The sequence below is a fragment of the Scyliorhinus torazame genome, chromosome 2 (assembly GCF_047496885.1).
Source record: "Scyliorhinus torazame isolate Kashiwa2021f chromosome 2, sScyTor2.1, whole genome shotgun sequence".
Lineage (NCBI taxonomy): Eukaryota > Metazoa > Chordata > Chondrichthyes > Carcharhiniformes > Scyliorhinidae > Scyliorhinus > Scyliorhinus torazame.
This window is the reverse complement of record NC_092708.1, coordinates 320,903,562-320,919,093: the sequence shown is the minus strand read 5'-3', so window position 1 is coordinate 320,919,093 and position 15,532 is coordinate 320,903,562. Positions and strand designations below refer to the sequence as shown.

The 15,532-nt window shown below is 43.5% G+C and overlaps 1 protein-coding gene across 8 annotated transcripts in view; it reads left to right on the top strand.

Moving 5' to 3' along the window:
- The window catches only part of ktn1 (kinectin 1), a 180,507-nt gene that overhangs the window by 28,229 nt on the left and 136,746 nt on the right, over nucleotides 1-15,532 (top strand). For 7 of the 8 annotated variants that reach the window (XM_072489692.1, XM_072489694.1, XM_072489690.1 and 4 more), the window contains 2 exons: nucleotides 10,901-11,450; nucleotides 13,604-13,717. In XM_072489692.1, the coding sequence (XP_072345793.1) occupies nucleotides 10,928-11,450; nucleotides 13,604-13,717 (637 nt within the window). In that variant the 5' untranslated portion in view covers nucleotides 10,901-10,927. The remainder of the gene's footprint in view (nucleotides 1-10,900; nucleotides 11,451-13,603; nucleotides 13,718-15,532) is intronic. The other variant, XM_072489693.1, reaches the window with a different exon arrangement.

Here is a 15,532-nt window from a genome sequence, read left to right as displayed (position 1 = left end):
CTGAGGTATGGGTTGTTGAAACCCTGTTAAGAGTTTTGGGTTGTTGAGGCCGAATTCCAAGAGTTGCGGAGCGTTTTTATGGAGGTGCACAAGCCTTTTCTTGCAAAAAAAATTCAATGGAGCACATTTAATCCTGTCTTTTGAGGCCAGGAGTTGGTGTGGCCTTCTGACTATTGGTCCTGTGTTGTCCTGTTCCAGATGTCAGTCTTGAGCGGTTGGGGTGGCCAAACCAGTCAGGTGGACATTTGGTGTCTCGTGCTTCGTTCGTTGGAATCCTTGAGATGCTGAAGATTATTCATTGATCCTGATCCTGCTTCATATGTTTACCTTATTTGTGCATCTGTGAAGAAGTCTTTATCCTGAGGACTGTCTTTAATTTCTGTATCTTGGTTATTATCCTGGACTTCGATCTCTGCTTGATATTGTCAATTGGTTCTGCTTGCAGGGGAAATAAATAAATATCGGTGCGAAGACGTGTACCGTTGAATATCCTGATGTAAAAAGTTTATATCGCGTTAGCCAAATGTTGATTTGTGCACCATGTTTATCCTAAATGTCTTTGGCTTTCTATTGTCTGACAATCCTTGTGGTGGAAGGAGGGGAGTGCCTTTTGTTGGGAGATAAAGAACAAAGAACAATACAGCACAGGAACGGGCCCTTCGGCCCTCCAAGCCTCCGCCAATCATGGTACCTGCCTAAACTAAAACTGTATGCACTTATGGAGTCCGTATCCTTTCATTCCCGCTCTATTCATATATTTGTCTAGATGCCCATTAAATGCCGCCATCATATCTGCTCCTACCACTTCCCCAGACAGTGCGTTCCGTTTATTTACCACCCTCTGTGTAAAAGAAAAAACTTGCCTCGCACATTTGTTCTAAACTTTACCCCACTCACTTTAAATCTCTGTCCTCTGGTACTTGACTCTCCTACCCTAGGAAAGAGCATCTGACTACAGAGTTTATCTAACCTCTCCTCATAGCTAATGCCCTCCACCTCTCCTCATAGCTAATGCTCTCCATACCAGGCAACATCCTAATAAACTGCTTCTGTACTGTCTCCAAAGCATCCACATCCTTCTGGTAGTGTGGCGACCAGAATTGTACACAATTCCTCCTCCTACAGTACCATCCAACCTGTGACCTCTAACACCAGAAGGACGTGAGCAGCAAATGCATGGGAGCAGTACTCCCTGAAAATTCCCCTCCAAGCTGCACACCATCCTAACTTGGAGCCTTATCACCATCCCTTCACTGTTGCTGGATCAAAATCTAGGATCTCCGTAGCAGCGCTGTAGTTGTACCTACACCACATGGACTGCCGTAGTTCAAGGAGGCTGCTCGCCACCACCTTCTCGAGTTCAATTGGGATCGACATCACTGGTCAGGCTAGCGACACCCTAATTATGCAGTAGAATAAAAAGGAGTTTGCCATTTCACATCACCCACTGTGAAGATGAACTTTAAACTGCGGGGACTGACATGCTGTTCCACTGAAATTTGCTGATGTGTTATGACCACAGCAGATGTTATTGTTGAGCAAGCCAGATCCAAGAGTGAGCTCTGGCTCACTTGATCATAAATCTTTTTTTAATGAAAACTAGGAAAGAAGTGCTACTGACTCCAAAAGCACAGAACTCTTGTCACACCGTTTAAAATTTAATAAAATGGCAACAATCCCCGTACGTGGAGGCATTGGTGGTGATCTTTTAGGAATCACTGGAGGCAGGAAGGGTCCCACAGGACTGGAAAGTGGCTAATGTAACATCCCTGTTTAAGAAGGGAGGGAGGCAGAAGATGGGAAATTATAGGCCAGTTAGCCTGACTTTGGTCATTGGTAAGATTTTAGAGTCCATTCTTAAAGATCAGATGAGATTGTGGAGTACTTGGAAGTGTATGATAAAATAGGACTGAGTCAGCATGGCTTTGTCAAGGGGAGGTCATGTATGACACATCTGTTAGTTCTTTGAGGAAGTAACAAGGAAGTTAGGCAAAGGAGAACCAGTGGACGTGATTTATTTAGATTTCGGGAGGCCTTTGACAAGGTGCCGCATAGGAGACTGTTAAATAAGTTAAAAGCCCATGGTGTTAAGGGTAAGATCCTGGCATGGATAGAGGATTGGCTGACTGGCAGAAGGCAAAGAGTGGGGATAAAGGGGTCTTTTTCAGGATGGCAGCCGGTGACTAGTGGTGTACCTCTGGTCAGTGCTGGGACCACAACTTTTCACAATATACATTTAAGCATCTGGAAGAAGGTACCGAAGGCACTGTTGCTAAGTTTGCAGATGATATAAAGATCTGTAGAGGGGCAGGTAGTATTGAGGAAGCAGGCGGGCTGCAGAAGGACTTGGACAGGCTAGGAGTGTGGGCAAAGAAGTGGCAGATGGAATACAATGTGGAAAAGTGTGAGGTTATGCACTTTGGAAGGAGAAAGGAGGCATAGGCTATTTTCTAAATGGGAGAAAGGAGGCATGGACTATTTTCTAAATGGGAAGATGCTTAGGAAATTAGAAGCACAAAGGGACTTGGGAGTCCCTGTTCATGATTCTCTTAAGGCTAATGTGCAGATTCAGTCGGCGGTTAGAAAGGCAAATGCAATGTTAGCATTCATGTCGAGGGGGCTATAATACAAGACCAGTGATGTACTTCGGAGGCTATATAACGCTCTGAACAGCTTGGAAAGATGTGCTGGCCTTGGAAAAGGTCCAGAGGAGGTTCACGAGAATGATCCCTGGAATGAAGAGCTTGTCGTATGAGGAACTGTTGAGGACTCTGGATCTGTACTCGTTGGAGTTTAGAAGGACGAGGGGGATCTTCGTGGCCTGGATAGAGTGGATGTGGAGAGGATCTTTCCACTTGTAGGAAAAACTAGAACCAGAGGACACCATCTCAGACTAAAGGGACGATCCTTTAAAACAGATGAGGAGGAATTTCTTCAGCCAGAGGGTGGTGAATCTGTGGAACTCTTTGCCGCAGAAGGCTGTAGAGGCCAATTCATTGAGTGCCTTTAAGACAGAGATAGAAAGGTTCATGATTAATAAGGGGATCGGGGTGATGGAGATAAGGCAGGAGAATGGGGATGAGAAAAATATCAGCCATGATTGAATGGCGGAGCAGACTCTATGGGCCGAGTGGCCTAATTCTGTTCCTATGTCTTATGCTCTTATGGTTTTTAACCATTAAAAATCCAGTATTATTGCCCAAGTCCAAGAATTGTTGTCACTTTAATAAAGGTATACTGCACAACTTCCTAAATACCCCCCCCCCCCCCCCCGCCCTCTGCTGACGATTAATTTTCCGCGAAGAAGTCGACGAATGGTTTCCACCTTCGGGCGAAGCCTAACCGTGACCCTCTCAAGGCAAACTTGATTTTCTCCAAACTGAGAAAGCCAGCCATGTCCGATAGCAAGGTTTCTGACTTCGGAGGCTTTGAGTCCCTCCAAGCTAATAGTACCCGTCTCCGGGTTACCAGGGAAGCAAAGGCCAGAACTTCTGCCTCTTTTTCTCCTCCTGGATTCCCGGGTCTTCTGACACCCTGAAAGTCGCCACCTCTGGACTCAGCGCCACCCTTGCTTTTAACACCGTGGACATGACATCTGCAAACCCCTGCTAAAATCCCGAGCTTCCGACATGGCCAGAACATGTGGACATGGTTCGCTTGTCCTCCCGCACATTTTGCACACCTGTCTTCCACCCCAAAGAATCTGCTCATCCGGGCCACCTGTCATGTGAGCCCGGTGAACGACCTTAAATTGTATCAGGCTGAACCTGGCACATGTTGTGGGCGCGTTGACTCTACTCGACGTGTCCTCCTATAGACCATCCTCTAACTCTCCTCCCAGCTCCTCCTCCCACTTGCGCTCCAGCTCCTGCTCTGCGTCTCCTCTGACGCCGTAAGTTCCTTGTAAATGTCTGATCAGGGAGACTCTCCCTTCTCCTACCCACCCTCTGGAAACTACCCTGTCCTGAATCCCCCTTAGCATTAGGAGCGGGAAGGTTGACACCTGTTTACGTAGGAAGTCCCGCACCTGCAGATACCTGAATTTGTTTCCCCTCGCCAAGCCAAACTTCTCCTCCAGCGCCCTCATACTCTGAAAGCTCCCCTCTATAAACATAACCCCCATCCTCTCAATCCCTGCTCTCTGCCATATCTGGAACCCCCCATCCATACTTCCCAGGGCAAACTGGTGATTATTACAGATTGGGGACCAGACCGATGCTCCCACATGTCTCCTCCATTGCCCCCAGACTCTCCGGGCTGCCACCACCACGGGGCTTGTGGAGTACTGTGCCGGCGGGAACGACAGAGGCGCAGTTACCAACACCCCCAAACTGGTCCCAGGTTCGACTCCCTGCTGGGTCATTGTCTGTGCGGCGTCCGCACGTTCTTCCCGTGTCTGCGTGGGTTTCCTCCGGGTGCTCCGGTTTCCTCCCACAGTCCAAAGGTGTGCAGGTTAGGTGGATTGGCCATGATAAATTGCCGTTGGTGACCAAAAAGGTTAGGAGTTATTGGATTACGGGGATAGGGTGGAAGTGCGGGCTTAAGTGGGTCGGTGCAGTCTCGATGAGCTGAATGGTCTCCTTTTGCACTGTATGTTATATGTTCTAACTCCTGTTTTGTAGTTCAAAAATTAAAAAGCCAAGTTTCTCACTTGTGTCTCAAGGCGAATTTTAGATCCAAACTATTTGTTTGTAATTCAAACTCGCCGTTACCTCGTTACAAATGCATGAACGTAACACCTTGGAACTTTGATCTCTTAAATAAAAATATTTTTTTAAAAAAAAGCTTTTTCAATAAAACAAAGCAATATAACAATATATACACAACAGTTGCTGCAAGTTACAATACAGAAAGAATACAATCAACACATCAGCCCCACCCCGAGCCAATAATGATGCAAAGGCAAGGACATCCACCTTCAGCATCACTGGCGAGTCCAAAACCCCCAAAATTGCCACCAGTGGGCAAGGTGCCACTTCGACGTTAAGAATGTTAAACAAATGGGCTGCACAGTGGCCTTGTAGCACTGCTGTCTCATGGCACCGAGGCCCAGGATTCGATCCCGGCCCCGGGTCACTGTCCATGTGGATTGGCTACGCTAAATTGCCCCTTAATTGGAGAAAAAATTATTTGGGTACTTTTATATAAAAAAAAAAAGAAAATGTTGAAGAAGGAGACCAAAAAAGGGTAACCATTTTGGACATGACCAGAACATGTGTGTATGATTAGCCAGCCCCTGAAAACCACTCGCACCTGTCATCTACCATCGGGGGAAAAAAAAAGCACTCCTCCTTGCCTTGGTCAGATGAGCCCTGTGCACCACCTTGAACTAGATCAAAATAAATTGAACACAGGAGGATGTGGAATTGACCCTACCAAGATGTTCGCTCCACACAACCTCCTCCAGCATTGGACTGGGTTCACCCTCCCATTTGATCTTCACTTCACCCAACGAAGCCAACTCCGCTGATGTGAACTGATTGTAAATATCCGAAATACTCCTCCCACCAGACCCGGCTAAAGATGAAATCCTCTTCAACAGGGAGGAATGTGGTGCCAGGGGAAAAAAAGGAATAGCCTTCAGCAAAAAATAAAAATAAAATCATGGATCTGGAGTAATCTGAACAAAGTGGTCGCAGGGAGTTGAGGTTTTCCGACAGCTCCTCAAAACTGGTAAACCTTCCTCTGCGAACCTTCCTCTGTGAACAAGTCCCCAAACCTTTCCAGACCCTTCTCCCATGACCTAAACATCGAGTCTAAGCTCACCAGCACAAAGATTATTCTTGCAGATGGGCCAACAACGACATGAAATTAAATTTGAATTACTGACTGAACTGCTTCCAGAGTCTCAGGATGGAGACCATCACTGGATTTGAAGAAAATCTCTCTGGAGAGAAAGGAAGCGAGGCAGTTACTAAAGCATCCAAACTAGAGCCTCTAGAAGAACTGGTCTCCAATTGCCCCCAAATGGAACCCAGATCAATAAGCCACCCCAGTACTTACTTTATTATTGGGCTGCTAATATTAAGAATCATATTGGGCAAAGTAACCCACTCAACTGACTATCCCTCTGGAGAAACACCCTACGGATCCTTGGGGTCTTGCCCGCCCAAATAAAAAAGGAAACTAACTTGTTAACGCTTGCAAGGAAGGATTTTGTGAGAAAAATGGTGAGACACTGAAAAAGAAATAAAAACCTCAGGAGGGCATTCATAATTAATAGTGTGAACCCTGCTCAACCATCCAGGACAAAACAGGACAGGGGAAGGTTGAGCCACTTCTGTAAGTCAGACTTCACCCCAGACAAACATAATTGAATTTATGGAGTGAGGCCTAATCGTGGGCCACTCAGTTTCCAGATAATGAAAGCTTGAAAGTATTCACTCAATTTAACTTGCACCCAGAGATGGAGCCAAAACTCCGAGGTAGCTTCATTATCTTACCCACAGTAAAGACCTGGGTCCGTAATGTAAAGAAGCAGATCATCTGCGTACAAGGACACTCTATATTCCTTCCTTCTCCGATTTATCCCCTTCCACTTACTAAAAGATCTTTGTGCTATGGCCAATGGTTCAATTGCTAAAGCAAATAGAAGTGGAGACCAAGGACATACCTGCTGAGTACCCCTATTTAGCCGAAAATAACCCGAGCTTAAGGCATTCGTGTAAATGGGATTCTGTACAATAGCCGAATCCAGGATATGCACCTCCCAAAAATCTGAGGTAGCTCTACTCCACCCTATCGAATGCCTTTCCGGTGTCCATGGACACAATCCAATCTGGTTCAGGCATGAGAGGGCGAAAGACCAATATTCAACAGCTGACGTATATTGTCCTACAACTGACGACCCTTAACAAAGCCTGTCTTGTCTTTGTCTAACACCTCTTGGAAGGCAGGGCACCAAACACTTTTTTGCAAGCAATTTAACGTCTGTATTTAAAAGCAAAATTGGGGAAAAAGACCCACATTCTGTCATGTCCTTACTTTTCAAGTTTGGGGAAATAGAGGCCTGCGCCAATGTAACGGGCAACACATCCCGGGACAAGGGGTCATTGAATATGCCCAATATTAAAGGGATAAACTAATCTGCAAACTTCTTAAGACTGAATGTGGAATCCATAGCGGCCGGGAGCTTTACCCGTCTGCATTAACCAAATACATTTCCAAATTTCCTAGGGACCCAATGGGATTCCAACTCGCGCCTCACTCTTTTGCTCTCACCAAATTGCTGCCACAGTCCATTATCTGCACAATTTCCTGGGAAGCAGCCTGACATCTCAGCCTGAAAGGCGGCTGGCTTTCTCCCAGTGTTCATAAAAATGCCCCTTCGAGTGTTGCAATTGGCTCACCACCGTAACCTATTGATAGCAGATCAAACTGCGCCTGTAACATTTCCTACTCACCAGTAACTCCGGGGTAGGGACAAGCGAGTACTGGGTGGTCCACCTCAAGGAGGGAGTCCACCAACCTCTGCTGTTCCACCTTCGTAGCCCTTTCCACGTGTGTGCCTTATAAGAAATTATCCCCCCCCCCCCCCCCCCCCCCCACCCCCAGACCCCAGTGTAGAAGGTGAGATACACTCTTTTATTAAATTTCATATACCCCCCCAATGGTGAAAGATGTATGGTGCGGAGCATCGTTGTCCGAATCACAATCACCAAATACCCCACCACCTTCACCCAGGGAAGGAGAGACCTTCCCATCAAAACTTAATTTGTGAGTAGACCTGATGGACGTGGGAGAAAAAAAGGAAAAGCTTTATATTCCAGGTGTAAAAATAAAATACACCATGACTCTCTCTCTCTCTCTCTCTCTTTCCTTCCCCCCCCGCTCCCCCGGCACCCAAGATTAGCCGTTGCGAGTCCAAGTCAGGAATGGAGATCACCAAATTGGTAACACACCCTGTATCATCCAATTTGGCACATTAATATGAAGCACGATCACTAAGGTGCCTGCAAAGGGTCCACTAGCAATCACATAATTACCATTCTGATCCGCTAAGACCCTAGCCGAAAATGGAACCCTTTTTTATTGATCAAAACTGCCGCCCTCCCTGATCTAGCATCGACTCATGAGTGACATACTGACTCTCCCACACCTTCCACAACCTGTTCTGGTTCATTACCCGCAAATGGGTCTCGTACAGAAACATTACATCAGCATTCTCACTTTTCAGGTGTGCAGATATCCTCCATCTTTACACTGGGCCATTCAACCCCGCTACATTTCTGACTAACCAATTTGGCCCCCCCCCCCCCGATGTGGAGTCTGCCATTCCACCAAGAGTGGTCATTCAACAATTTAAACCCCTAACAATACAAAGTAAAATCTGTTGCCCCTCAGCAAACTATCCCTCCCTGCCCCAAAACTAAGATAATGAGCTGCAGCCTACCCCCATAACAATTATAACCCAAAGAACAATACCCCCAGAACCTTGAGAATCCAACCTTTGAAACCATTAATGCACCCAAGAACAAATAAATGAAGAAAAACACATCCCCACCCCCAATATCCAAGTAACTCGCATAAAGCCTGATCAACTTTTACCCAACCCACTGCATCCGCCTGTGCATCAAAAAAAGTATTTTGACTCAAAAGTCACTCAGAGCCTCGTTGGGTACACCATCCCAAATCGAACTCCATTCTTATATGGACAGCCTCCGTTTTATTAAATGCCGCGGACGTCCTCAACAGCTCCACTCCACAATGTCTTGATACATGCTGATGACGTGACCTTCCCATTTATAACCCTTCGCCCATCTCTGGACCCGTTTCCTTGTCCTGAAAACTTTACGATAACAGCTCATGGCGATTCATTGAGATGGGGCTCCTGCCGAAGTATCCGGTGTGCTCGATCTAGATTGAGAGGGGACTTGAACCCACCTTCCCCCACCATCTTCCCAAGCATCCTCAAAGTGTATTCTTTTATTTAAATTTAAAAAAAAAAAATTTAGAGTACTCAATTATTTTTTTCTAATTAAGGGGCAATTTAACATGGCCAATCCACCTACCCTGCACATCTTTGGGTTGTGGGGGTGAAACCCACGCAAACATGGGGAGAATGTGCAAACTCCACACGGACAGTGATCCAGAGCCGGGATCAAACCTGGGACCTCGATGCCGTGAGGCAGTAGCACTAACTACTTTTGAAATGTATTCTGTGGACGTTGGGCCTTCCATTACCTCTGGCGACTCCACAGTTCATAATTCTGCCCCCTAGAACAATTATCCGGATTGTTCACTTTGGCTGTAGTGTTTTATTCACATCGGCAAATACATGTCAGCTTCCAGAAAGGTAATCTGGCCACTGTGCTTTGCGCGAGCTGCCTCCACTCCCTTTATCGCAGCGCCATGCGCTTTTACCAACTCGTTAGTCTTTTCCAATGTGTCCGAATGAGAGCCAGGTCCTCTTCTGCCGACTGCTTCAGCTTTATAATTTGTTCTCATTCTATCTCCTGCCCGTTGGAAGAAGTTGGAAGAGTGAGTAAGCCAGGTGGGAGGGGTCATTATTATGCTGCCTGCTTTCCCAAGGCAGCGGGAGGTATAGACAGTCAAGGGATGGAAGGCAGGTTTGTGTGATGGACTAGGCGGTGTTCACGACTCTGTGAAGTTTATTGCGGTCTTGGGCTGAGCAGTTGTCATACCAGGCTGTGATGCAGCCAGATCGGATGCTTTCTATGGTGCACCTGTAAAAGTTGGTAAGAGTCGATGTGGACATGCCGAATATCCTTAGTTTCCTCAGGAAGTATAGGTGCTGATGTGCTTTCTTGGTTGTAGCATCGACGTGGGTGGACCAGGACAGATTTATGGTGGTGTGCACGCCTAGGAATTTGAAGCTGTCAACCATCTCCACCTCGGCCCCATTGTTGCAGACAGGGGCGTGTACGATACTTAGCTTCCTGAAATCCATGACCAGCTCTTTTGCTGACGGAGACTGTTGTCGTTACACCTCTCTTAGATTCTCTATCTTCCTCCTGTATTTGGACTCATCGTTGTTTGAGATCCAACCCAATACAGTAGTGTCATCAGCCAATTTATAGATGGAGTTGGAGCCACATTTTGCCACGTAGACATGTGTGTATAGGGAGTATAGTAGGGGGCTAAATCCGCAGCCTTGCGGGCCCTGGTATTGGTATTGAGAACTATCGTGGAAGAGGTGGTGTTTATTCTTACTGATTGTGGTCTATGGGTCAGAAAGCCGAGGATCCAATTGCAGAATGAGAAGCCGCCCTAGTTTTTGAAGCTTTGATAAGAGCTTGGATAGGATTATGGTGTTGAAGGCGGAGTTGTCAATAAATAGGAGTCTGATGTAGGAGTCCTTGTTGTGGAGATGCTCCAGGGATGAGTGTTGGGCCAGGGCGATGGTGTCTGCTGTGGACTGGTGTAGCAGCATGTGAATTGTAGTGGATCTAGGCATTCTGGGAGTATGGAGTTGATGTGCTTCATGACCAACCTGTCAAAGCACTTCATTACGATCAATGTCATGGCCACCAGACAATGGTCATTGAGGCCCCCCCACCCACAATCTCTCATCACATCTGTTACTGCCAAGTGTGAGGCTTAAGCAGTACTTTAGAATGAGACAGATCTTCACACTTTATATCATTTAGAAATTAATATGTAACTTTTTGGGAAGCAACATATTGAAGACATTTTTTTTCTGTGCCTATTTAATATTTTTACTGCCCGTTCTTGTATGTGAAGAAAAAAAAACCTGCTTACACTCGATACCTGTTCTCAAATGATACTCAGTGCAGCACCAGTGTACTTGTGTGAGGTCATGCTGTGCTAGTTATTCTTGATAATCAACAGAAGGTTTACTCCACCCTAGCTCCGAAGAAATGCATGTAAATCCTGCAGAGAATTTGCTTTATTTAATCGAAACTTTTTTTTCTTTTAGATATTGCCGGAGACATAGCCAGTAACCATGGAATTTTATGATTCTCAGTACCTCCTCATCATCATCCCAGCAGTGGTAATTGCTATAATTTTTCTGTTCTTCTGGCTGTTTATGAAGGAAACGTCATATGATGAAATACTTGCTAAACAAAAACGAGATGTGAAACTTGTTCCAGCGAAAGTTGACAAGAAGAAAAATGAAAGGAAGAAGAATAAGAAGAAAGAGAACCCAAATGGTAATTTGCACGAATCTGATTCAGAGAGTGCAGTGCGAGACCTGGAATTGATGGATACCTTAACACTTGATGATGAACCACCCATTCATATTGTGTCACCTGTAGTCGAAGTTTCAGTTGGGTTAAAAGAGAGAAAGAAAAAAGACAAGAAAACATCAAGATCCGTGCCAGAAGAACATTTCGGGAGGGATTTTGAAGGATCAAAATCTGCAGCCAAGAAAAATGAACCCCTCCCAGTTACCAAGCAGCCTACTCCTCCAGAAATGTCCAGTTCTAAAAGAAAGGCTGGACAGAAGAAACATAAGAATGGTGCAGGTAAGAGAAAAGTGCAATTTTGGCCTTCACCTTTTCACAAGTTAAATTTGCAGCTTTCTGCGTACAAAAAGATCTTGTTCTGGATGTAGGCTTTGTCTAATTGATGTCTATTAATGTGATACAGCCGGATGTAGCAAATTATAGACTGAATTTGCGTGCTGTATTACAGCCACATAGAAGCAGCCTGCCATTGCATAATAAAAGCTGCCTTTATTTTTTAAAAACCTATAAGTTAGAGTGGCAGTTGCTGGAAAGAGAGCAAAGCATTTATTTGGGTATTTATCTATCTGGACTTTCATTTACAATTTAAAAAAAAAAAAACTGATTTTGCTTCGGGGTGTAGGGCCTTCGTGTTGACTCAAATTTTGTGGTCAGCAACAAAAGGATGGTACTTGAATCACTTTGAAGAAAGCAGAGCTGTGGTATCAATTTCCCATCTTGATATCTATTTAATTCTGGCACCATTTATAGGGGATCTCCAGGAACAGGGAGTTAATCAAGCAGGCTGAGCAACTAAGACTAATGGACTGTTTAGTTTTATCTCCTAAATATTGGATGTTGAAGTGAGGAATTAATGCCTCATTTGTACAGAGCCTTGGTCTGACACCACCTGTAGCACTGGATTTTGTTTTGGCCTGTGAACTCCAGGATGTGGGCCTTGGAAGGTGTACAACAGGGCATAAAGTGTTCAATTGAGGATAATTTACATAAGTCATTTGTATTCCCATGCGTTTTAAAGAATGATTTGATTAAGGTCTTTAAAATTACAACAGAATTTAGTGGTTAGATGCAGAGAAACTGCTTATTACAGTAAGAGAACCTAGAATAAGATGTTGGCCAATGAAATTGGCAATCGTACTTTCCCCCACAGGCGGTGGAAGTTTCGAACTGTAGTCTGCTAAGCGGCTGTAGTTACTGGGTTGTCTGAGAGCATGAAGGTTTTTTTTGGTAAAAGATATGGAGACGATCTAGGTGCTGATCTGATAAAATGACAACAGGTTCAAGGAGCTGAATGCCCTGCTTTTGTTTCTTTTGTACTGAAGACATTATTTAAACAATACAACCAAAATGCTGGTTAACTTCAGTTATTGGTAGGTGTTTGTGCCAGAAGCATCACAAGACTGTGGATGAAGGGGAGTTGGGCCATGGCATCTTTTTTTCAAATGGTATCTTTGGTTCAAGGAGTTGATTGGTTACATTATTGGAAAAGAGGGCACTATGATGATATTCCTAATTGATAATTTACATAAATGTAATTTGTATTCCCTTGAACAGATTAAAGCAAAGTATGAAATTTTCTGCCGCATTTGACATTCATGCTATGCCTTGTGACCGTTTCAGTTCATTGGATGAAAGTAATTGTGATGCACAAATTTGGAGTACCTATCTGCAAACAGAAAATACAGGTGCTGTGATTTGCTAAAACCAGTAGCCAGGACTGACTGGTAAAAATGGGACTTCTCAGGCATCTTTTTAAAGGAATCCTGGTGTTTCATTTTGCATTGAGGTCTGCTGTTGGAGGTGGGTAGCAAAAGCAAGGAAAGTGTGGAACTATATCGCCCTTCCTTCACTGCCACTGGTTCAAAATCTTGGAACTCCCTGCCTTGCATCATATGGACATGAGCGGTTCAAGGAGGTGGCTCACGGCCACCTTCTCAAAGGCAGTTAGAGATTGGGAACAAATGCTGTCTCAGCTAATGATGTCCAAATCCTGTGAATAAGCATGCAGCTTCAAAAATGTTCTAGTATCTAGGAACCAAAAATAACTTATTAAGTTGTGGTGTATTTCATTACAGGTCTAGTATATTTTTATCGTTCCTGCAATGAGCAATATTGAGGAGCAGTATTCTTTGTAAATCATTTGACACTTGTAGTCTTGACTGACCAACACTTTGGTCCCCTTCTCCATCCCAAATACCCAATGACCAGGACAGTATTGTGTGTTTTCAGGAGAAGCTTTTAGAAGCTTTTTTTTATCATTGTGTGAGTCTGTCTGTCTGTCTCTCTCCCTCTCTCTTTCTCCTCCTTGCTGTAGAGATTGAACAGTTTGTGTTGTATCATGTCAGCTCCACTACTATTTATTTGAGTGAATTAACTGATTTGCTATCTTAGTAAGTTGAATTGTTAAAATAAGATTTTTGCTTTATTTTTAGCTGCTACTGTCTCTGAGCAGTTTGATAGCTACCAGATTTATCCAGACAGATTGGAAACTACTGCACATTTTGCAGAGCCGAGAGGGGGTGTATCCTCTTTATGGAGACAGGACAGTAAGTTTTTTTTAGAGCCAGGATGCTATATTAAAATTCATATACATGTCCATTAGAAGTGTAAAGCTTTTTTTCTAAAGCACAGTTTAATCTAATGAAATGTCATGATCCTTTTTATTTAGTTGTTCCATACAACATAATTGCTAAATTTGTATTTGTCAGTTAGTTGTTTGGCATTTTAAGTAATAAACATCCATTGCTGGAAGTCTTTTTCAAAATGACAACTTGATTCTTGCTTTGAGAATGTGTGCATTAAATTGACTTATTTGAACTTTCCCATTTTTTTATATCCATTTGTAAATCCCTTTGTAAAAAATGGGATTCCTTGTAGAAACACAATGGACCTTGCAGTGCTCTTTACTTTGGGTGGAAAGCTTGATAATTTCCCCTCTTAACCTGGAAAGAAAAATTAGAATGCTGATTGCTGTGCTAGAAAAACCCCAGGGTCGGTTTTGAGCATGTTAGCCAATCAGTCCACACACATTTGGTTTTTAGAAATGACCTGATCAAAATAAATATATATCATCATTGATGTGCTGATACTCGAGGAATGTATCCTGGTAATCGTGACAGAAATAGATGTTGGATTCAAATCTAAATTTAAAATCTTTGTAAGCCTTCCACATGGTTCTAATATATATATGTATATGTAGATGGTATTAGTGAGGCGAAATTGAAGATGCCAGTATCTGTAGTGCAGCAATTTCAAGTATAGTGACTTGGTCACATTGACTGCTGTATATTATTACAAAATTATGATGGATATGGAAGGTCAGTGGGCCTTTTTTTATTTTCTTTGAAAAGAATTTAAAGTTCTCTCCCCTTCTCTTATGACGACCAATTGTTTCTTAAATAATTTATTATTTTTTGGAAAGCCATTTCAAATGCCCATTATTTTTGTATAAAGAAGGAATTCCTCCTGAGTTACAAGTTTTCCGTTTGTTAGTTTGAATCTTATGTTCTTTGTCCCACTCTCAAATTGTATTCTGGATTTACTTTTCTGATTTCTTGTATTATTCTCTGAATCTCTATGATAACCTTTTGGTCACCACCTATCCTGTTTGAAAAGCCCAAGGTTCTTCAGCCTTCCCTCAAACACGAAGGTGCAGACAAGGATTGTTGTCTGTACACCTTCAACACTTGAATTTCTCACATCTCGGCTACCAGAATTAGACCAGACTGGAGCACTGTATGGTTCGAACATCTTTTCCCATAACTTGTATTGTTTTTGGTTTTAGTTTTGTGATTGAACATTCTCTTTGTTAATAGCCAACCAACGCAGAACAGTTAACCGATTGGCCGTTTCAACTTCCATCTGTGGCTATTTTGGTGCCATGTCAGTAGCCACTTTCAGCACTATCTGCCACCTTATTTTTCCATCTTATGTGCAATGTTTTACACTTGCTCATATTAAATTTCATCAGCCGCCATCTCATTTGCATTTTGTCTAACTCATTCTGAAGAAACTAGATCAGTAGCAAGAGGTGAGAAGCTACTTCTCTGTTTGTTAATGGTATTTTTCTTTTGAGGGCTGGCAGGCTGTTCTGACATTTAAAAAATGAAAGAATTTTTCATTATAACAAAATAAAACCACAAGCACTTGTTGAAAATATTTTTATTGAACATTGAAAATTTTATATCAAAAATTTACAAAAAAAATCAATGCATATATCAAAGGATTGCAAACGACAATAGTAACAATAATCACAGTAACAGAAATACAGCCTTCCTCCCTCTTCCCTGCTCCCTAACAGTTAACAGTGATCAATTCCTTAAAGTACAACATGAAAGGCTGACATCTATGGTAGAACCGAT